The 18031-nt window shown below is 41.3% G+C and overlaps 1 protein-coding gene across 1 annotated transcript in view; it reads right to left on the reverse strand.

The window, feature by feature from the left end:
* The window catches only part of gria1a (glutamate receptor, ionotropic, AMPA 1a), a 91235-nt gene that overhangs the window by 24561 nt on the left and 48643 nt on the right, over positions 1 to 18031 (reverse strand). Inside the window, exons 11-12 of the mRNA XM_046031488.1 lie at positions 14500 to 14706; positions 13704 to 14149 (exon numbers count right to left, since the gene is read on the reverse strand). Coding sequence (XP_045887444.1) covers positions 13704 to 14149; positions 14500 to 14706 — 653 coding nt within the window. The remainder of the gene's footprint in view (positions 1 to 13703; positions 14150 to 14499; positions 14707 to 18031) is intronic.

Here is an 18031-nt window from a genome sequence, read left to right on the forward strand (position 1 = left end):
TAAGTCTTCATCAGTCTCCGAAACTTCTTCACACCTAAACCTGGCTCACAACAATATTTCTCAACAGAGATTTGATCTAATTTGATGTGTGCAATGCAGGCAAAGAGCTGCTGCTTCATCGTGTCACATCACAAATCACAGCAAAAAATGTTTCATACTTTATTCTGTGTATCAACAAAAACCTTAATTATTATACTCATATTTTGCCAATACATCTCAGCTGTACTCTGCTGGTTTAACTGCCTTTTCAATTTGCTGACTTATATCACATGGCTTCTGTTAATTAGCGTTTGCTCAACTATGCCATGGCAGCTTGTATATGCTATGAATTGTTAAAAGTTTTATTAAGCTCTTGATTCCCTACTGCCTCAACGGTATAAAACCAGCCAGTTAAAAACATGCATAATAATGTGGGCATGTCAGGATAATTAACCAGAATAAAGTATTTATAAACGTGATTACCTTTTTATGTAATTCTGCCTACATATAGGTCACTGTAGTTCCTGAAACCACATGAAAAAAGGACAATTTGGTCCTCCACTGCGTCTTTAGAATTGAACTAAGCTCGGAGCAGACATGCCAAATTGGTCTGATGTGCAATACACAATGCTTTTAGTGCACACCTGACCACAGACACTTCTGGAAATACACTCATCTGACGCTTACAGTGTGTTTGTAGCTTTCCACCACTTCATTCTGTCTCTCTCTATTGCTAAATGAGACTCTAGGGGGAAGAGAATGTTATGGCCAATATTGTGGCAAAATGGTGGGTTTACTTCTGATTTTGTTTGCTTGGCTGTTTGTGCTTTTGTTTTGACAGGCTCACGATTGTTAGATTGCGTATTTTCAGAGTGCTTTCATCTTCAAGGCCAAAATAACATACACACTTTAAGCAGGGAGCACAAAAATAATGATTTATTAAAACAGCCCCCCCCACTTTCTCCGTCTAAAGGTCAGTATTAGCATGCCACTGAGTTGAAAAGAGAACATTATGATAATGTTGTTACCAGCCTGCAGCAGCAGCACCAAAAGCTGGTAGACCAGTACGCTATGGAAAATTTGACAAAACGCATTCAGATTCAAAATGCTATGCAACTGTTTAATGCATGTTTGTTTCATTAAGAAGCAGCCAAGTTAAGTGGCTGCTTTGCAACATATGGCTTGTTCCAGTTGGGGTGCATCACAACACAACAATTTAGCTTTGGGTGTTGCTGCAGAGGCATCGATATGATTGAGATATGACTGTAATCAGTTTCTGTGGCTGTACACAGGTTTGCTGAATGATATCACAGATGATGTCTTTGCCTCATATAACCTGAGATAAGTCAGTGCTGGCGAGCTGTGAGAGCGCTCGCTACGCGCCCACACACATACGCAAAGCCTCTTAGTCACTCCAGTGAGAGAACAGGAGTCCAAACACAGATACATCACAACTGTTCACTGAAAATCAATAACCATCAACGCACACACAGAGGACTGACTGACTTACAGTACATTAAATCTGGCTGTATAATAACACAGAGAGGGTGACATGCACGTGCACTCGCATGCAGTTTCACAGACCGGAGACACTTGATGTGAAGCTGCACTCCTCTGACAGAAAAGTCTGTCTCTTTACGGTTGCCATGGTAGCACTCCCTGCACCCCAAACAGTACAGCTGAGCGGAGAGAGACTTTAGTCATCTCCTCCTCCTTGCTGTCTTTCTCTCTATCAGGGCTCCCACCCCTATAGTAGGATGGACTTGCCATTACAGAGTGAAATCTCTCATTAGGGCTCCTTTCAACTTACAGGTTAGAGGACACGGGGCTGACTGATAAGCCTCTGAGCATCACAGCGCACATCTTTCCAGTCAAACTATCCACTTTGGTCCAGGTAGATTTCCCATGTGGCCTTGGTTCTGGTGTATAATTCATGTTTGCAGAAAAGACATTCATATGCTGTCACAGCTAGATAACAGCAAAACCCCTCTCTGCTGCTGGAAATATATGTGTGCCTCTGTGTGACTGTGTTTTATATGCAGATTTGACAGAGTATACCCCTCTGAGGGGATGGTATCTTTGCCTGTGTACAAAGTGTGATGCCCCAGTGAGATCCTCTAGGGGTGTTTGTGTGTGTGTGTGTGTGTGTGTGTATCACTATTTTCTGCTAGTGAGTATGCATGCATGTATGATCAAAAGTTGCCTTCATGCAATTTCCAGATAAATAAAACATAAGCGATGCCACGGACTAAACTGAACCGTCTCTTTATGAATAAATTATTCCTTCCTACCAAGTCTTCCCCAACTGCTTTGATAGCAACTCACTAACCCCACAATTATGTAACTCAGTGGTGTGTAACATGATCTAATTTCTTGTTGTTAATGATAATAAGGACAACAACAACGCAAAGTGATACGTAATTGAACTCTGTGGAAGATCAATAATTCCCTTGATCACAAAAATTCACTTGGCTCCTCCCTTGTGGCTTCATAAGCTACTGAACAGCCACTTGCATTTGATCATACAACAAACCAGACAACATTACAATTATGATTTTATTAACTTTGTAATGCAGGGGGCTGAGATGGCCCAGATGAGGCCTGCATGTAACACAAAAAGCCTTCAGAGGTCCAGTGTTTTTAGTGTTTAGGAGGATCTATTGACAGAAATGCAATATAATATACATAACTATGTTTTCAGTGCTGCGATGGACTGGCGAGCTGTCCAGGGTGTACCCCGCCTTTCGCCCAATGTCAGCTGGGATTGGCTCCAGCCCCCCGCGACCCTGTACAAAGGATAAGCGATTGACGATGGATGGATGATGTTTTCAGTGGTGTATAAAGACCTTACATAATGAACCGTAATATTTTTATTACCATTTTTATCTACATACACCGTTGGTCCTCTTACATGGAAGTTGCCGTATTGCACCACCATGTTTCTACAGTAGCCCAAACGGACAAACTGCTCTACAGAGTGCGTTTCTTCACTATATTGAAAAACAAGCAAAAGTAGTAGTAGTAGTATTAGTTGTAGTAGCAGTAGTAGTTCAGTATCATTTAGCACAAGAGCCGACAGAGCGTATCAGACACCGTAGCTTCTCCTGTGCACTTGGAAAGGGGGGGTGAGCGTTGACTGATGGTGCATTCTGATGGTGTCGGAATAATAGGAATATTTGTTTTGCTACTTAAATCTATATTTCAAAAAAAGGAATAAAGTGTACCTGGGACATAAAGTATACAGAACAGTATACAAATATATAAGAAGACATAATAACAAAAACTCTTCAGGGGTAGTCTATATTATTTAAAGATAATAAAAGAGGACCATATGTTGACAGTTTTCACAGCCTTTTTGTTTGATTTATAAATTAAGATGACATAGATGTCTGTGTGTTGTTTATATGCTCTGATAATCCTAATCCAACACATCTGTGTAGTAGTGTCCATGTTGATTCCACATTCTGACCTAAGAGCACATGAACACGCGCTGATGTCGGAAGAACCACCTCCCAACTCGGAAATGGGACCATCCAAGGAGCATGTGAATGCACCGTGAGCCGTTGGTTGTAATTCGTCAGTGCAGTACCCCAGTTTAGCTAAAGGGACTGACACATCACATCACATCAAGAAGCGATTTCAGTAAGAGTCTTGTATCTAGGAAGAGATTAGATTGATTTTAATCTGAAGCTTCATTGTGGTGATTGTCTGTGGGATAAAGGCCACTGTGTCCTGTTTATTGCTGCGTGTTTTTCTGCTTATTAGTAGGGCTGCAACTAATGATTATTTTTGTAGTCGACTAATCTGTTAATTAGTTATTCGATTAGTCGACTAGTCACGATTATTTTTGTCACCCCCTAACCCTAATTAAACCATTTAACTAATTAAACATCTTTCTTCAAAGTAAATTACTGATCCCCAACACACAGCCTAACTAGCTAACGTTACCATTAGGTACTATCCAGAATGAACACTAGCGTAGGCTACTCCTATAAGTCACTGATTTACTATTGCACTTAACGTGTTTGCTATGTAATGGAAACTAACCATTCTGGAGATGTGAAATAAAGTTGGTCCTGAACACAGAGCTGTCTTTGTCGTATTTATTCTGAGGCCTCAGAGGTACAAATCATACAGAGTACAAAGCAGTCTGTAGGAGAGTACAAAGGAGTGAAGTGTGTGTGTTTTTATAGAGCCGTGGAGTGTGTTATTTTGACATCTGTTGCTTTGCAAAGAGATGATTGTGAGTGGCAGTTACTGGAACTGTTGCAAACAGGAACTTGTCTGACACCTTGCAGGCCAGAAAGGGGTCCTGGGTCATCAGCGTATATGAGAACCAAAAAGTAGAAAAGTACCAAGGGTGCAGAAGTGGAATGTTCTTGATACTTGAATGACATCAAACAGTATAAGAAACGTACAATAATGCTGTAAGATATAAATTGCCAGAACAGCTAATACATCTAAAAGAACATTAGCTTAGCCAGCACTCAAAACCAAGAATGCAAAGAGTTATGGAGAGGCTGCTCCAAGACAACAGGCTTCATCACCTAAAACAATAAGCACATTAAAAGTACTACAACCACAACTGTACACTAACAATGTATTGGCTATTTAGAATAATAAAGCAACAGCCCACTTTCATACTACTTCTGTAGTTTATGTTTCCAAAGTGCTTATAAGTTTTATAAGTGGAGAATTTTCTGTAGGCTACATCACGAGCCAGATGTTTCTTGATTTACTTTAAAATGTTAAACCATTACTCAGATTGTGAAGACAGAATAATAACGGTATGAGCATTGAAACTATCTTACAGTTGCGGCCTTTCCTCTGTGGTTGCTGCTCTGTTGTTGCTGCTGCAGCAGTGGTCTGTGTAAAGGATATATGGATGGATATACTTGCTTTTAACTATGCGTTTGCGTACGCAAGATGACTGCGTTCCTTTGGACGGGTTGTGCAATTCAGCACATGAACGTGGTATGTCGATCGGAGATTTATGGCGGGTTGTTTACAATAAAACTCCTGGAGCTAATCTGCAATTATCGAGATCATTATGATGTCTCATTAAAATCATATCCTGCTCCAGTGTGCTATGTTTGGTTTGTTTATGATGTGCGGAGGTTGTAAGGGAAGATAACCCGGAGTCTGCAAGGGATGATCCGGTCCTGGCCTGCCCCCAAGTGGATTCATGTTTAATCCTCCAGGTACACGCAAAGTACGCAGGCAAGAATGTGCGTCACAGACACCAGTCTATGCCTACACATTGTTAAAAAGCAAGTATATCCAGGGCTTAACTGGGACCAGAGGGCTTTGTGGGCGTGACTGGCCGGCTGGCTGACACAGCTAACCTCGTAAGCACATTTTCGATTCGCCATCAACTTTCGTAAAACTTCCAATATTCAAGTTCTACATTGATTTCTCGCCTGAAAACTTCGCAAAGTGTATTCAGTGATGAAATAGCATAGAAAACTTGAAAAAAACAATACAAAACATAGTGCTGTTTCTCTGCTGCTTTCCGCTTCTTGCATGAATGCTTCTTCTTCGTGAGTAGTCTTGCAGTCATGGCAGACAGTGGAAGCAATACTGCCCCCAGCACTTGCTGTAGTGCTTTGTAGTTAGAAATGTTCTTAATAAGATTGCTCTCTCTCCGCAAGTTACAGCCGCAACAACCAGGATCTAAAATACCGTCCTCTGTATGCCTTTTCCTCTTTATTGCTTCCTACACTAACATCCACACACACACTTTACACACATCTACACATACACATCTGGAATCCACACACAGCGTGTAGCCTAAACTCCAGCTGTGCTCTACGCCATCTTGGTGAGGATAGGTATAGTGTATCCGCCATTTTGGTTCCTAATCCTTTGTCTTAAGCTTTGCAAGTCTGCCTGCCCCAACAGATGATAGTGGTTTATTATTATAAGTACATAAATCCTATTGTGCCTTTGAAAGAGCAGTTGCCTGTGGTTATTTTTTTATTGCGTTGTAATAACAGCTGGTTGTGGCGGTCTGTGCCCGCATTCAACCTTCACTGTCCACCCAATTAATGTAAAATAGTTTTTAAACATTGGCATTTATAGGTAGGCAAACCCCTTTTAGAAACTTTCATGTTTATTGGTCCTTTATTTTTTATGTGTGTAATATTAATACATTAATATTTCTAAAATATATTCGATATTTTTCTAATAACCACACCTGCCTATTGTGTAAACATGACTAACAAATCAACGGTTTTTACATTTGACACTATTCAGACAGCCACTGGTTTCCATTCCCTTTGAGTGCATCATAAATACAAAGGTGAAGCGGAAAACTTAGTGAGATACTCTCGCACAGTCAAAATGGTGTTGTTGTCTTTCTTTATTTGTAAAAGTTCCATTATCACCCAGCACTAATGCAGTAGAAAATAGAAAAGGTTTTTAGGATGAGGACAAACCAATGTCTTTGGCAAATGTAATGCACACGTTGGCTGAGGTTACTGGAGAGTAAACTTCCCCAAATCCAATGAAAAGGACAGAGCACGTTAGCCTAAACTCTGATAGCACACACTGCCATTGGAGAAATAAGTACACAGCAGTTGTGCTAGTTATATGAATGGGGCTTTTTTAAACTAAAACCTATTAACCTCAGAAGCAGAGCAGCGGCTGTAGGTAGTAAGCTAGAAGTTAGCCGGACATGCTAACGATTGCAGCTTAAATAACTGCAGTCCAGTTTGCCATGCCTGGTTACAGTTCATATGACTGAACAACTGTTGTTTAAGTTTAAGTGTTGGAATTAATAACTAAATCTAAACTACATGTGTGAAGGCTACAGTGTTTAGCTCTCTTCTGTTTAGACCTTTGAAGAGGAAAACAAGCATCACTGTATGACAAAAAACTGACCCTCCCCGGGTTACCATAATACACCACATACCCAACCCATTATTGAATAATTCTGACTGCCACGCAGATTAATTGCTGCTGTGGTCAATATCATTGAACTAAAGAGCCAGAGAGACACCGCAGACTCACCATTTTGGAAGTTAGCATGCGCAAGTTCCAGTCCCACTGTTGTAAATTCATGAAGCAGTGCTTGTTTGACCCGAGTTTGGGCATAGGCCTATAGCCTTAAATTTAAGTTGAGAAATAGAGTGCTGCTAGCTGTTATACCACCTGTGTTGTATTTTCGTTTAAACTCTCGCTTGGGTACGTCTAAAATAGTCGGAAACTGTTGCGCTTAGGACGGCAGGGGCTCTCCGACTCCGCAGAGCAATGTTTCTTTTTGTGGCAGGCAAGGTGTAAGGAACAGAGCTGATTTATTTCAGTCTACAATCATGTAACAGGAGCATCACAGGAGCCGAGGAGAGGAGACAACTCCACGGGACCATTAGACACACAAACACACACCTAAGCACACACACACACACACACACTTCAGACATATACATAATCATCTCAAAACACATTCAGTAGAGGAACATCATGAACCCACACCCTTTTACTCAAGATCTCTTTCTGCCTAGAGCTCCCACCTGGAAAACTTCGTACAGAAATTGAGAGCCAAGTTAAAATCCACAAGGTCAAGTACACTACAGATCCTGATGAATGTATGCTGCTGTTTTTCCTATACTTTTATACTTTCTACCAGCTAACAGACGGGAGCTCGTTTTCTGATTAGCTCCTCTCTCTCTCATTAATTTGTTGTTAAATTTCTCACATGCAATGTTTTACACATTTAATCCTAGATTTCTCCTAGATTGGAACCTACTGCATTCTATTGGTGCTTCCACTAGCAATGGCCCTATTAGATTTTGGACTAGAAAGAAGAACATACAAATTCTACGTGACTTATTGAGACAAAGAAAACAGACAACACCTTCATATTTAAATATTGCACAAGCTCATGCATCTGAACATGCCTTAAAATCTGTGGTTAGATGTGGCTAGCATTAGATGTAGAGCTGCAGCTAACGATGATATTAGTATTCGAAGCTTCTATAGATTATTTCAACGATTCATCAATGAGTCATTTAAGAAGTACTTTTGCTTGACGGTGGTGGCGGCGTCCCACTACGTGACTGATCAGTGACAGGGGGTTACACACTACATGAGCTGACAGCGGCTGTGTCACCCGACGCAGGTTTCCAAACCACTTTTTATCAAGAAAACACACGTGAAATGTGAAACGTGAAATGGGCGATCCTGCACATGAAACAGCTGTTGTTTGTTATTATAAAGATGGCAATTATAAAGACCAAGAAAATGGGTGAAAGGATGGATTAGCACACGCAGGTAGCAGGGATTATCTGAGCTACAGAGAGAGCTGCAGTTGAGTAAAAAGGTGCAGTTCCACGACACCCAGTTAACTCATGACTGTGAGGTTACAACTCACGGCCCAAAACAGAGAACAACAAACGCACGTGTGTACATTTTCAGCTGAGGACTGCGGCTTACTTTGGCTAGCCTTCAACTCAACAATCAATCATGATTTCAGTTAAATGTTAAAGTTGCTGTAACTGTTACCTTGTCTGGTCCGCTGGCAGAACACCGGGGCTTTTTGTTCTGCTGCCGACGTGCTGTTGCCAAGGCGACATAAATTTCGTTTTATGGTGGACGGACGGTAACATTACAGAGTTGTTGTTTTCTTTAGCTTGAAATAATCCCATAGTTTGGACACTTTCTTCTTTGTCCCTCGCTGTTTTCTCTCTCTTCCTCCACTTTGCAAACAGCGCCATTATAATCCGTCGTGTTCACAGCGCAAGCGCGATGTGCAACGGTAATAAATGTCCCTGCGAAACAGTGTGCTAAATAGTTATATGGATTAAACGATTGGATTGTGTCGAAGCATTTTATTAATCGATTTAATCAATGAATCGTTTCAGCCCTAGTTAGATGTGATTAGCATTAGATGTGATTAGCATTTCTGCTTCTGATCCTGGAGGTTGCATGAAACAACTACATTACATTTACATTAATATTTACTTATTTAGCTGACCAATAATCCAAAACGACTTACAATTGCTGTATATGTCAGAGGTTGCATGCCTCTGGAGCAACTAGGGGTTAAGTGTTTTGCTGAGGGACACATTGGCATGTGTTTTATCTACCGCACTTTTTGTGTGTGCAGCTGTTCGGCAGAGGTAGGTGTGCCAGGTGAAACAGGTAGCATGAGTCAAGCCATGAGATGGGAGGGGATGTGGCACACATGCATTCTTAGTCAAACACAACCACTGGAAAAGGCAGAGAGATCTATGAAGGATGGAAAGCAGAGCACACGAGAGAAGAGGAAAACTGAAAAGAGGTGATTAGAGAGGAAGTAAACGGGTGGATGGATGGATGGAGTGAAGGTGGAGACTCATAGAGTCCACCTGTCGGCAGAGATAAACACAGGGAGGGCCCAACAGCACGGACTGGGGCTTATGGGAGGGCCTGACTGACAGTGCTGACATTTAGAAAGAGCACAGTAAACAAGGTCTCAGAAAAAATAGCAGGAGAAACACACACACACACACACACACACACGCACGCTTAAGTACTGTACACATAAATGCATCACATCAATGTATGAATACATACCTACAAGCCTGTATACACACACTATATGAGCACATGCATGCCCACACACAAAGCTGCCTATAAACCTTGACGCAGAGATACTTTTAGATCGGTCCAATCAGATACTGTGAGGCAGCAGACAAAGAAAATTGTTTTAAGTGCTTTTTTAATAGAACCAGCCTATACACACACACACACACACACACACACACACACACACGCTAATACAGGCAGACAGGGATATTAAACACGCCTACTGATTAATCCAGGACAGAGTAGCTCGTTACTGTTGTTCCTTGGCCTTTTGTCTCTGATTAAATGGAGACGCAAAAAGAGTGAAGTGCTTTGAGCTGCCTACCTCAGAGCTGAATCCACCTCTAGAACATTCTGTACTCACCTATTAGTGGTAACGGCACAGTGAAGAGCCCTTTACCAGCACAGTATCAGAAATGTCACCAAATTTAGAAACAGAATGTCTTTTACATGTTTTTGCTCTCTTATATTCTTTAACAATAAGACAAGTGTTCAGATGAAATAAATAATCCCACGCCTGTGTCTACAATATATAAATGAACCAATAATAAGTGAAATAATTTCAGAAATGATTAAAACTCAACTCAGTATTGTAAAATGTTATAATTGTAATAATTCTTATTTTCAATATGTTTTATTGGAATTAAATTTCATTTCATTATAGTACTTTTTATTTCATAATGCTAACTAGCTAGGCTAGCTTGGATTATTAGCAGAAAAGTGAAGAACAGGTACACTTTGGGGTTTCCATAGAAAATAAGTACCATTAACTCATATACTGAACTTGTACACAATTTTGAGGTACATGCACTTTAGTATTTTCTTTATACTTTATACTTCTACATACAAATCATATGATCAGCTAGCTAACAGCTAAGTATTACTAATAATTCATCATTAAAAATGTTTAAATAATATAACAATGTAGCATTCTGCCTACTTTTACTTTTGATACTTACCATATAGGTCATTTGTTGAAACACGTTATTACGACCCAAATTTACGTTTATAGTGGCTGTGACCTCTCATGGCCGTAAAACAGCAGAAAAGGAGGAAGTCGGATGATGTATTTTAAAAGGCAGTGGCAGTGAGTGGCCTTTTATTGTGGCCAGCCTAAGGCACACCTGCACTACCCATGCTGTCTGATCAGCATCTTGATATGCCACACCTGTGAGGTGGATGGATTATCTTGGCAAAGGTTGAACAATATTTGAGAGAAATAGGCCTTTTGTGTGCATAGAGAAAGTCTTAGATCTTTAGAAGTGTTGCGTTTAAAATTTTGTTCGGTGTATATAAAAACAAGAACAAGCTCACATGCATACAAGAACAAAAATGTTCTCCCAAAGGCTTTTCCAGATAAAAAAAATCCCGATAGCAATGGTACACTATGTCCGTGAAACCCTGACAACAGAATGTGTGAGGTTACGAGAACTGTTGGTTTAATCTGAAAAAATCACAAGCAATATTATTACATGTCCTTTTAAGTCTACAGAGGAACTCGTAATGCTTTAGGACATACATCAACATGCACCTCTGTGTGTGAATACACACTGTGCTAACTAGAGCAACTAGGTCACCCACATTTTCAAGGGGAAGCTGTTTCCTTCAGGGCAGCATCAGTGGGGTGAAACATTCATCGTGTTTGTTTTCAAGACACCAAGCGGACTCCACCATGATGATCACTACACAGTGGACTGCTGCTAACCGACTCGTGGAGTTTTTTCTTGCTGCCATACTGACTCCCTAACAGTCTTTCACCAAAGACACAAAAAGGGACAGTGGGAGTCACCTTGGAAGGACTTTGAAAGAAATGGATAATATCTGACTCAAGTCCTTGGAGGATATGAGCCCTTAAAGCTATCACCCTCACTGATGACACCAAGGAAATATTCTGGTCTACCTGAAACCTATTTTGCTACTATGTCACATCTCCCTCCGAGGCAGGTAAAAGGATCTAACATTCTTGTTACAGTTTTTAAAACTAATGATGAAATACAGTATGCCTTACAACTGGTTAATTTGAAGTCAAAGGTGGCATCAACAGAATTGTCACAAGTACAGGAACAATCTGTTTTGTCCCCTCAAACGATCAGTGAAAGGTCTAGCATAAGCAGAGATGCTTTTCCCCAAATGCAAATACTGTGCAAATATGCATGAACCCATGTGTGGTCAATCACACATATGGAGAAGTACACACAAATACACACACATAGGCTTCAAACCCACATGTGAGACAGATCCATTGAAAGAGAAACCATAGGTAAGAAACAATTTGCAGATGCATGGTGACATTCTCTCTCTCTCTGTAAGGCATATGAGGAAATCAATAGTTAGTGCAGATGCATTTTCTCTCTATAGGAGAGGAACACTCCTGCATGAAGCACAGCGGAGTCTCCAGGCAGAAACTGGTAAATGTCAGGCGAAGGCCCGTGGGAGTAGGACCTACATCATGTACTACTGAGCACCTGCAGCATGCAGGCCTGTAGGTGCTGAGATTTTCTCCCTTCTGATATTTGTGTAAGGTAACAGCAAAGTGAAAATACATTTTGTAAATGTCACAAGATAAAAGCCAGGACAAAAATGTTGTGTATTGCACATTACTATAATGTCTTTAACCTTCAGCCACTCAGTCAGGGAATTGTGACTGAGCCTTCTGCTATTTTGCAGTAACACCACTCTAAACAAATATTTACATTCAGAACGGGGAGCCTTGCAACACAACATGCCTCCTGTTGCTGGTCACTGATCAGCTTAGCTGATGCAGGGGTCGGTTCATCCAAACCACGAGAAAACATGTTTTCTAACCCATAGTGGTATCTAGCCATGCAGATATTTTGGTTTGATTTTCTCAGGCTTCGACATATCCAACTCTGTGATGTTCACCATTACGATCACGGTGAATGAAACTTCATTAGTGGTGTTCTCAGCATTGAACTTGTTGATCATTGAGAGTTGGATGAGAAGAAACATATAAAATATACAGTGTTCATTAGTGAGCTTAAGGTGCTAGTGAGTGTTTTTTTACCTCCATCTTGAGCCAGGCTAGCTGTTACTACTATTTATGCTAACCTAAGTGTCTCTTGGCTCCAGGGTCATATTTACCATAAAGACATGAGAGTGGAACTGATCTTCTCACTAAACTCTCAGCAGGAAAGAGAATCCGCACATTTCCCAATATCTCAAACAATTTATTTGAAGTTGTTTAAACAGTGGTTGAGAGCACATCAGTATTTAAAGGAGATGTGGACATTATCACCTTTTCAGTTTCTTCGAAGCAACGGCGTCAGCCTCTCCATCCTCACACTATAGTTACTACAGTATAGATACATTATGCAAACGTCCACCCTCACACTGTGCACCATCTCACAGCATGTATACATAATGTATCTCTACCTTAATGTTTAAAGATTCAAGAAGCTCTTTGTCTATCTATGACCTAACCTGTCTCTGCTGGTTCAGAGCTACAGTGATAACTGACATTATCTTCTCATCTCCTCCTCCTAGTCCCTCTGGAAAGCTCAGAAAGTCGACCTCAGTGTCTCTAATTTCAGACACTTAATGAGATTTTTAATTGGTGACCTTTTGAGAAGGGTTTCATACCACAGCTCATGAGAGCACTCGAGGGGAGCCAACACATACCGCTTAATACTCACACCAAGATCCTTCATAACTGTCTTTTTAGGGTGTGATATTAAGCTTTACCCACAGATTGATAGATCAATGGGCATATAGACTGAGAGGCAGATTTGGATTTAAAATTTTTAAAACATTGGAGCAAGTTCGCAACAACAAGTTTTTATAGTCCTAGAAGTTCTTGGCATGTTTATACCACTGCAGGACGTATCTGGAGACAGGAGAATGAAAACACAACACTCTTCAACATGACCACATCATAAACTCCCTCTGCTGCTCTTCATCAAACTTTTAGCATTTCTCTGCATGACAAGTGACTGGCAAAGAACAAAATATCAATAAACAAAGCCCAACTGAGTTGAACAAGAAAGCAATACAGCACATTGAAGCGTTGGTGTGGCAGACAGAAATATATTGTACGTAGGTGGCGCTTTTTGTCTCTTTGTGTACCAACAAACAACAGCAAAAAAGACTCAAAGCACTGTGAACGCAATGCATCAAAATTAGTGGCCACAGTTTCTTACCGTGGTGAGATATCACAGCCCTGCTGCATAAAGGCCCCCAGTGAGAACCAAAGGGAGTTGAAGATGCCGAACTCATTGGTCTGCTCAAGACTCTGCTGATTGGTGTTCTGCTGCGCTGGTGTCTGGCCCTGCTGCACCCCGTTGGAAGCTGATGCTTGGGTGGGAGTCTGCGGCTCACCTCCCTCCTCGTAGTCCTCGGCGTGCCACTCATACGGGCTGAATCGACTGACAAGGAACAGGACGACACTGACGCCAATGTAGGCAAACACAATGCACATCCAGATCTCGTAAGCCAGCGGGTCCAGGAATGAAAACACGCCAGGTTTGGATTTGGTGGGTTTCTTGATCATGATGGAGATACCCAGGGACATGAAGGGCTTAGAGAAGTCGATCACTTCTTCACGGACCAGGGTGATGGTCAGAGGCGCTACGGCCACATCTGCTTTCTGAGGGAGAGACACAGAGGCAGGCAGTGTCATTGATCTGTCAGTCCTTTATGGTCTAAAATATGTAATATGCAGCAAAGAATGTAAGTAAAGCCTCACTAGCTGAATGGCTCCAGGAATGGCAATGTTGGCAAAGTTTGGCAGTTGGACTAGCAAATGTTAGCATGCTAACATGTTAAAATGAGATGGTGATGATGGTAAACAAACATTATACGTGGTAAACATCAGAATGTTAACATTGCCATTGTAAGTATGTTAGCATGCTGTCATCAGATTAGACTTTTAGAAGTTTATGTCTATTTCTCAGCATTAAATGAGGAATAATCCAACACATAACTCAGTCCACTCACCCCATACACGAGTTCTCCCACCATGCCGTTCCACATCTTGGTTTCAGGATCTCTGGCTCCGTATTTGCCATCTGAAACAATCTTCAGCTTGTACTGGTAGCCCACATGTTTGGCTATCTCTGCAGCCAGCTCGACAATGTAGCCCTCGTACTTATCATTTCCTACAAGCTGCTCGTGGTTCTTCTTGTGCATCACATATGGAGACTCCTGTCGGATGTAAAGTAACCGTGGTTGTTTTTCTACAATCATACATTTTATTTCCGTTACATTTGGTGTCAGAAATAATATACAGGAAGCCACTGAACGGTTTCAAAAATAATTGCAAATTTCACTGATGTGAAAATTAAATGTACAAGCTGTACGACACAAGCTGTAGTGACTATAACTCATACAACTTTTACAAAAGGTTTGTTAAGCTAATTAAGTCAGAGACAGCATTATGGCTGATAATAAAGCTTAAGCATGTTGTTAAGTTTTATATTACTATTTAAACATGCGGGAAGGGATGTTAAAGGATGCATTTTATGCTTCAGTGCAATTCATCACGTATCTTTTTACCCCTTGAGGCTTTGGTGAAAAAAATCTCACTGGGCCCAATTGTTTTTTTCAGTTGCTGCTGTGAAAGGTTAGACAGAAAAGAGAATTATATTAAATTGCTAGGTATTATTTTGGCTTTGTTCCTTGAAGGTATGGTGTGTAATTCAAACACAAAAGGTGCCTAAGCATGATAATTTCACCAGTATTGCCATATTAAAAGGAGTGATGGTAACATTATTAAAGCTGGGAAGACGTTGGATCTGAGAGAAAAAGTACAAGTGGGTGTGTGTGCGCACGTATCTATATTTGAACCATGTAGTTGGCGAAGCAGACATGCTAACCTCTGCTCCAGGGCCAGGCTGTTCTTGTTATATCAAACTGACATTTGTACATCTCACACTGATTGGGTGTCCTCAGATATTACAGCTGACGTGACACCTGGGGCCCCGCTTTACTTTGAGAAAAACGTATTTCATATAGAATTCCAGCCAACTCGGTCTGAATTGTCCACCAGCACCTGGAGGCCCTCAATTCCCACAAGTTGTTATGTGTGCTTGCTAAGGCTGTGCTGAGCAAATCCTGCCATCAGAGTTCATCAGGGTCTAGAGATGGGGGTGTTTCCTCTGTGTTTTACAGTTATCTGGGCTCTCCTGCTCTTTATGGTTGAGGTGAAGGTAATCACTGTTACACATAGAAACCCGAGGCCCGCTGGTAGAGAAACGGCACCCCAGGGAGACAGTGGTGAGAAAGGTCTAGCGTGTAGTGCTTCAACAGGGCATGTACTTGCAGTCACAGAAAAAGACAGCTACACACACGAGTATGCATGCGTGCCCTCACACACTGACCCACTCACACTCACAAACACACACGTGCACATACAGTAGAGACATGGCATGGCATACAGAAGATCCTCCAGGACTCGTGTCTTGTTGACCTTAAACAGTTCCACTGAGATTGCTGTCACCCATCCATCTTAAACATAATACACATGCAAGAACATATTGCAAAGAACACACATTATGTGTACAAATGTAAACACACATTAAAGTATACAAAATAAAACAAAATGCTTGGAAATTAACATGTTTGATTTGTTTTACTAATTGCAAACATCAACCAATTATTTTCCTCTGAGACCAATTTAAACAGACCTCATGGGAATTTGTTTGTACATAATTTGTTCTTCATAGGCATTACCAGACACTTTTTACTGGGGCACGTGCCCTAGTATTCATGCTCTGTGCCCCAGTAACAAGGTCAAGACACCTTGGCAAGTTAGCATTAAACATCTGCAACATACGGTCAAGTTAGCAATAATAAAAACGCAACGTCCGGTTACACTTTCAAAATAAAACTACTGGTTAACATGAAACGGCCCGTTGCTACTGTTGTGAGACATCGTAAAAAAAAAAAAAAACAGTCAAAGGTGAAAGCGAGCGTCTATAACGATGATGTTAGGATGACAAGGGACTATCCTTCTGGGCTCAAGAATTTTCGGGAAGTGCAGTTCTCTCCTTTCAAATCTGATGTCAGCAGAACAGTAAGTTAATGTGTTAGCTGCAGTGAATCTGTCTGTCTGTCCTGCTAACCCAGCTGGGAAGTGCATCTTGCTCTGAAATACAACTTTTAATTACGTTTGATAACCGGCGACCGGCGACAGTGTTTATAAACTTCACCTCGGAAAATGTAACCGCGTTGCACGTGCAAGAAATTTAATTTGCGCATTCCAGCAGCAACATAAGTGGGACCAGTCCACACAAGACACTGGTTTGACGGCACTCCTCATAGCAACTCATCATTTTAAAACAAGACAGTAATTATCTGTCTCTCAGTCAAGTTTATATGCAACTCTGTACTAATGCACGATGGAAAGCTGTGGATTCATATTGACTATCGATTATTAAAATGTTGATTAGCTGGGCAGACATGGCATGTAGATGCACATCTCTCAGTAAATAATAAACATCACATATTCAGTCAAGTCATATAGAATTTCACAATTGAAAATGTATTAAAGGAGTGGCCCTGATTGAGCTGATAACATTAATATCTAGCAAGTATTGTTATCAATAAATTACAGGGGCTATGCTTGTCAGTAGATGCTGGATCATCAGCCAGTATGAGCACAGACTCCAGCCTCAGCCAGGACGAGCACAGACCCAGTACAGACCTCTTTAGCAGGTCCCACAGACCCGAGTGAAATACAGGTAGCCTCAGCCACTAGCCTACTAGCACAACCATAGATGTACAGCCAGCATCAGATACAAGCAGCTTAGACCCTAATGGAATAGTAGATTGGCCCCAGTCTTAAGAGACTTTATGAGGACTGAGTGAGTGAGCAGAGGTCCATTCAAACCAGAAGAGGGAGGATTGCAGTGAGAGTACTGCTGTGTCAGGTGTGACTGTGCAGCAATGGCAAATCGTTTACATGGCTCATGAGTCAGGTAGGAGGGCACCATAACAGAATTTTTCTTAGGTTCCAGGGAGGTCAGGACCGGCTCTGGTGGTGACGTAGGTATGTGTGCTTATGATCCGGTCAAAGCCCTTTCTAACATGGCAGTGCCAATAATAATGGGCTAAGCAAGGGAAGCTGGTAAAGCAAATACTAACACATTTCATACACTTTCAAAAAATTATGGGGGCCTGTGCCCCAGTAGAGCTTTATGTCTAGCAACGCCCCTGGTGCAATTTCTTACTGAAAGCACAGCGTGGCCATGAATAATCAACTCCAAGCATGCTAAAACTAAACCATAAAATAGCCATAGCCTGTTTTTTTGTGTAAAATCACAATCGTGAACACGCCGAGCTGGAGTGCTCCATTAAACATGTTCTGCTCCACTCCTCCAGATCTCCTGTTAACCCAGGCCTGGTCTGTGTGCACAGGCTGGGACAGCAGGGATTGTAGAAAAGCACAAAGTGATACCTTCACGTTGGCAAAACAACACACTCTCTCCAGCAACGAATCAGTGTGCACAAAAGTTATACGGTGTAAAAA

This window comes from Micropterus dolomieu, linkage group LG19, assembly GCF_021292245.1.
Source record: "Micropterus dolomieu isolate WLL.071019.BEF.003 ecotype Adirondacks linkage group LG19, ASM2129224v1, whole genome shotgun sequence".
NCBI lineage: Eukaryota > Metazoa > Chordata > Actinopteri > Centrarchiformes > Centrarchidae > Micropterus > Micropterus dolomieu.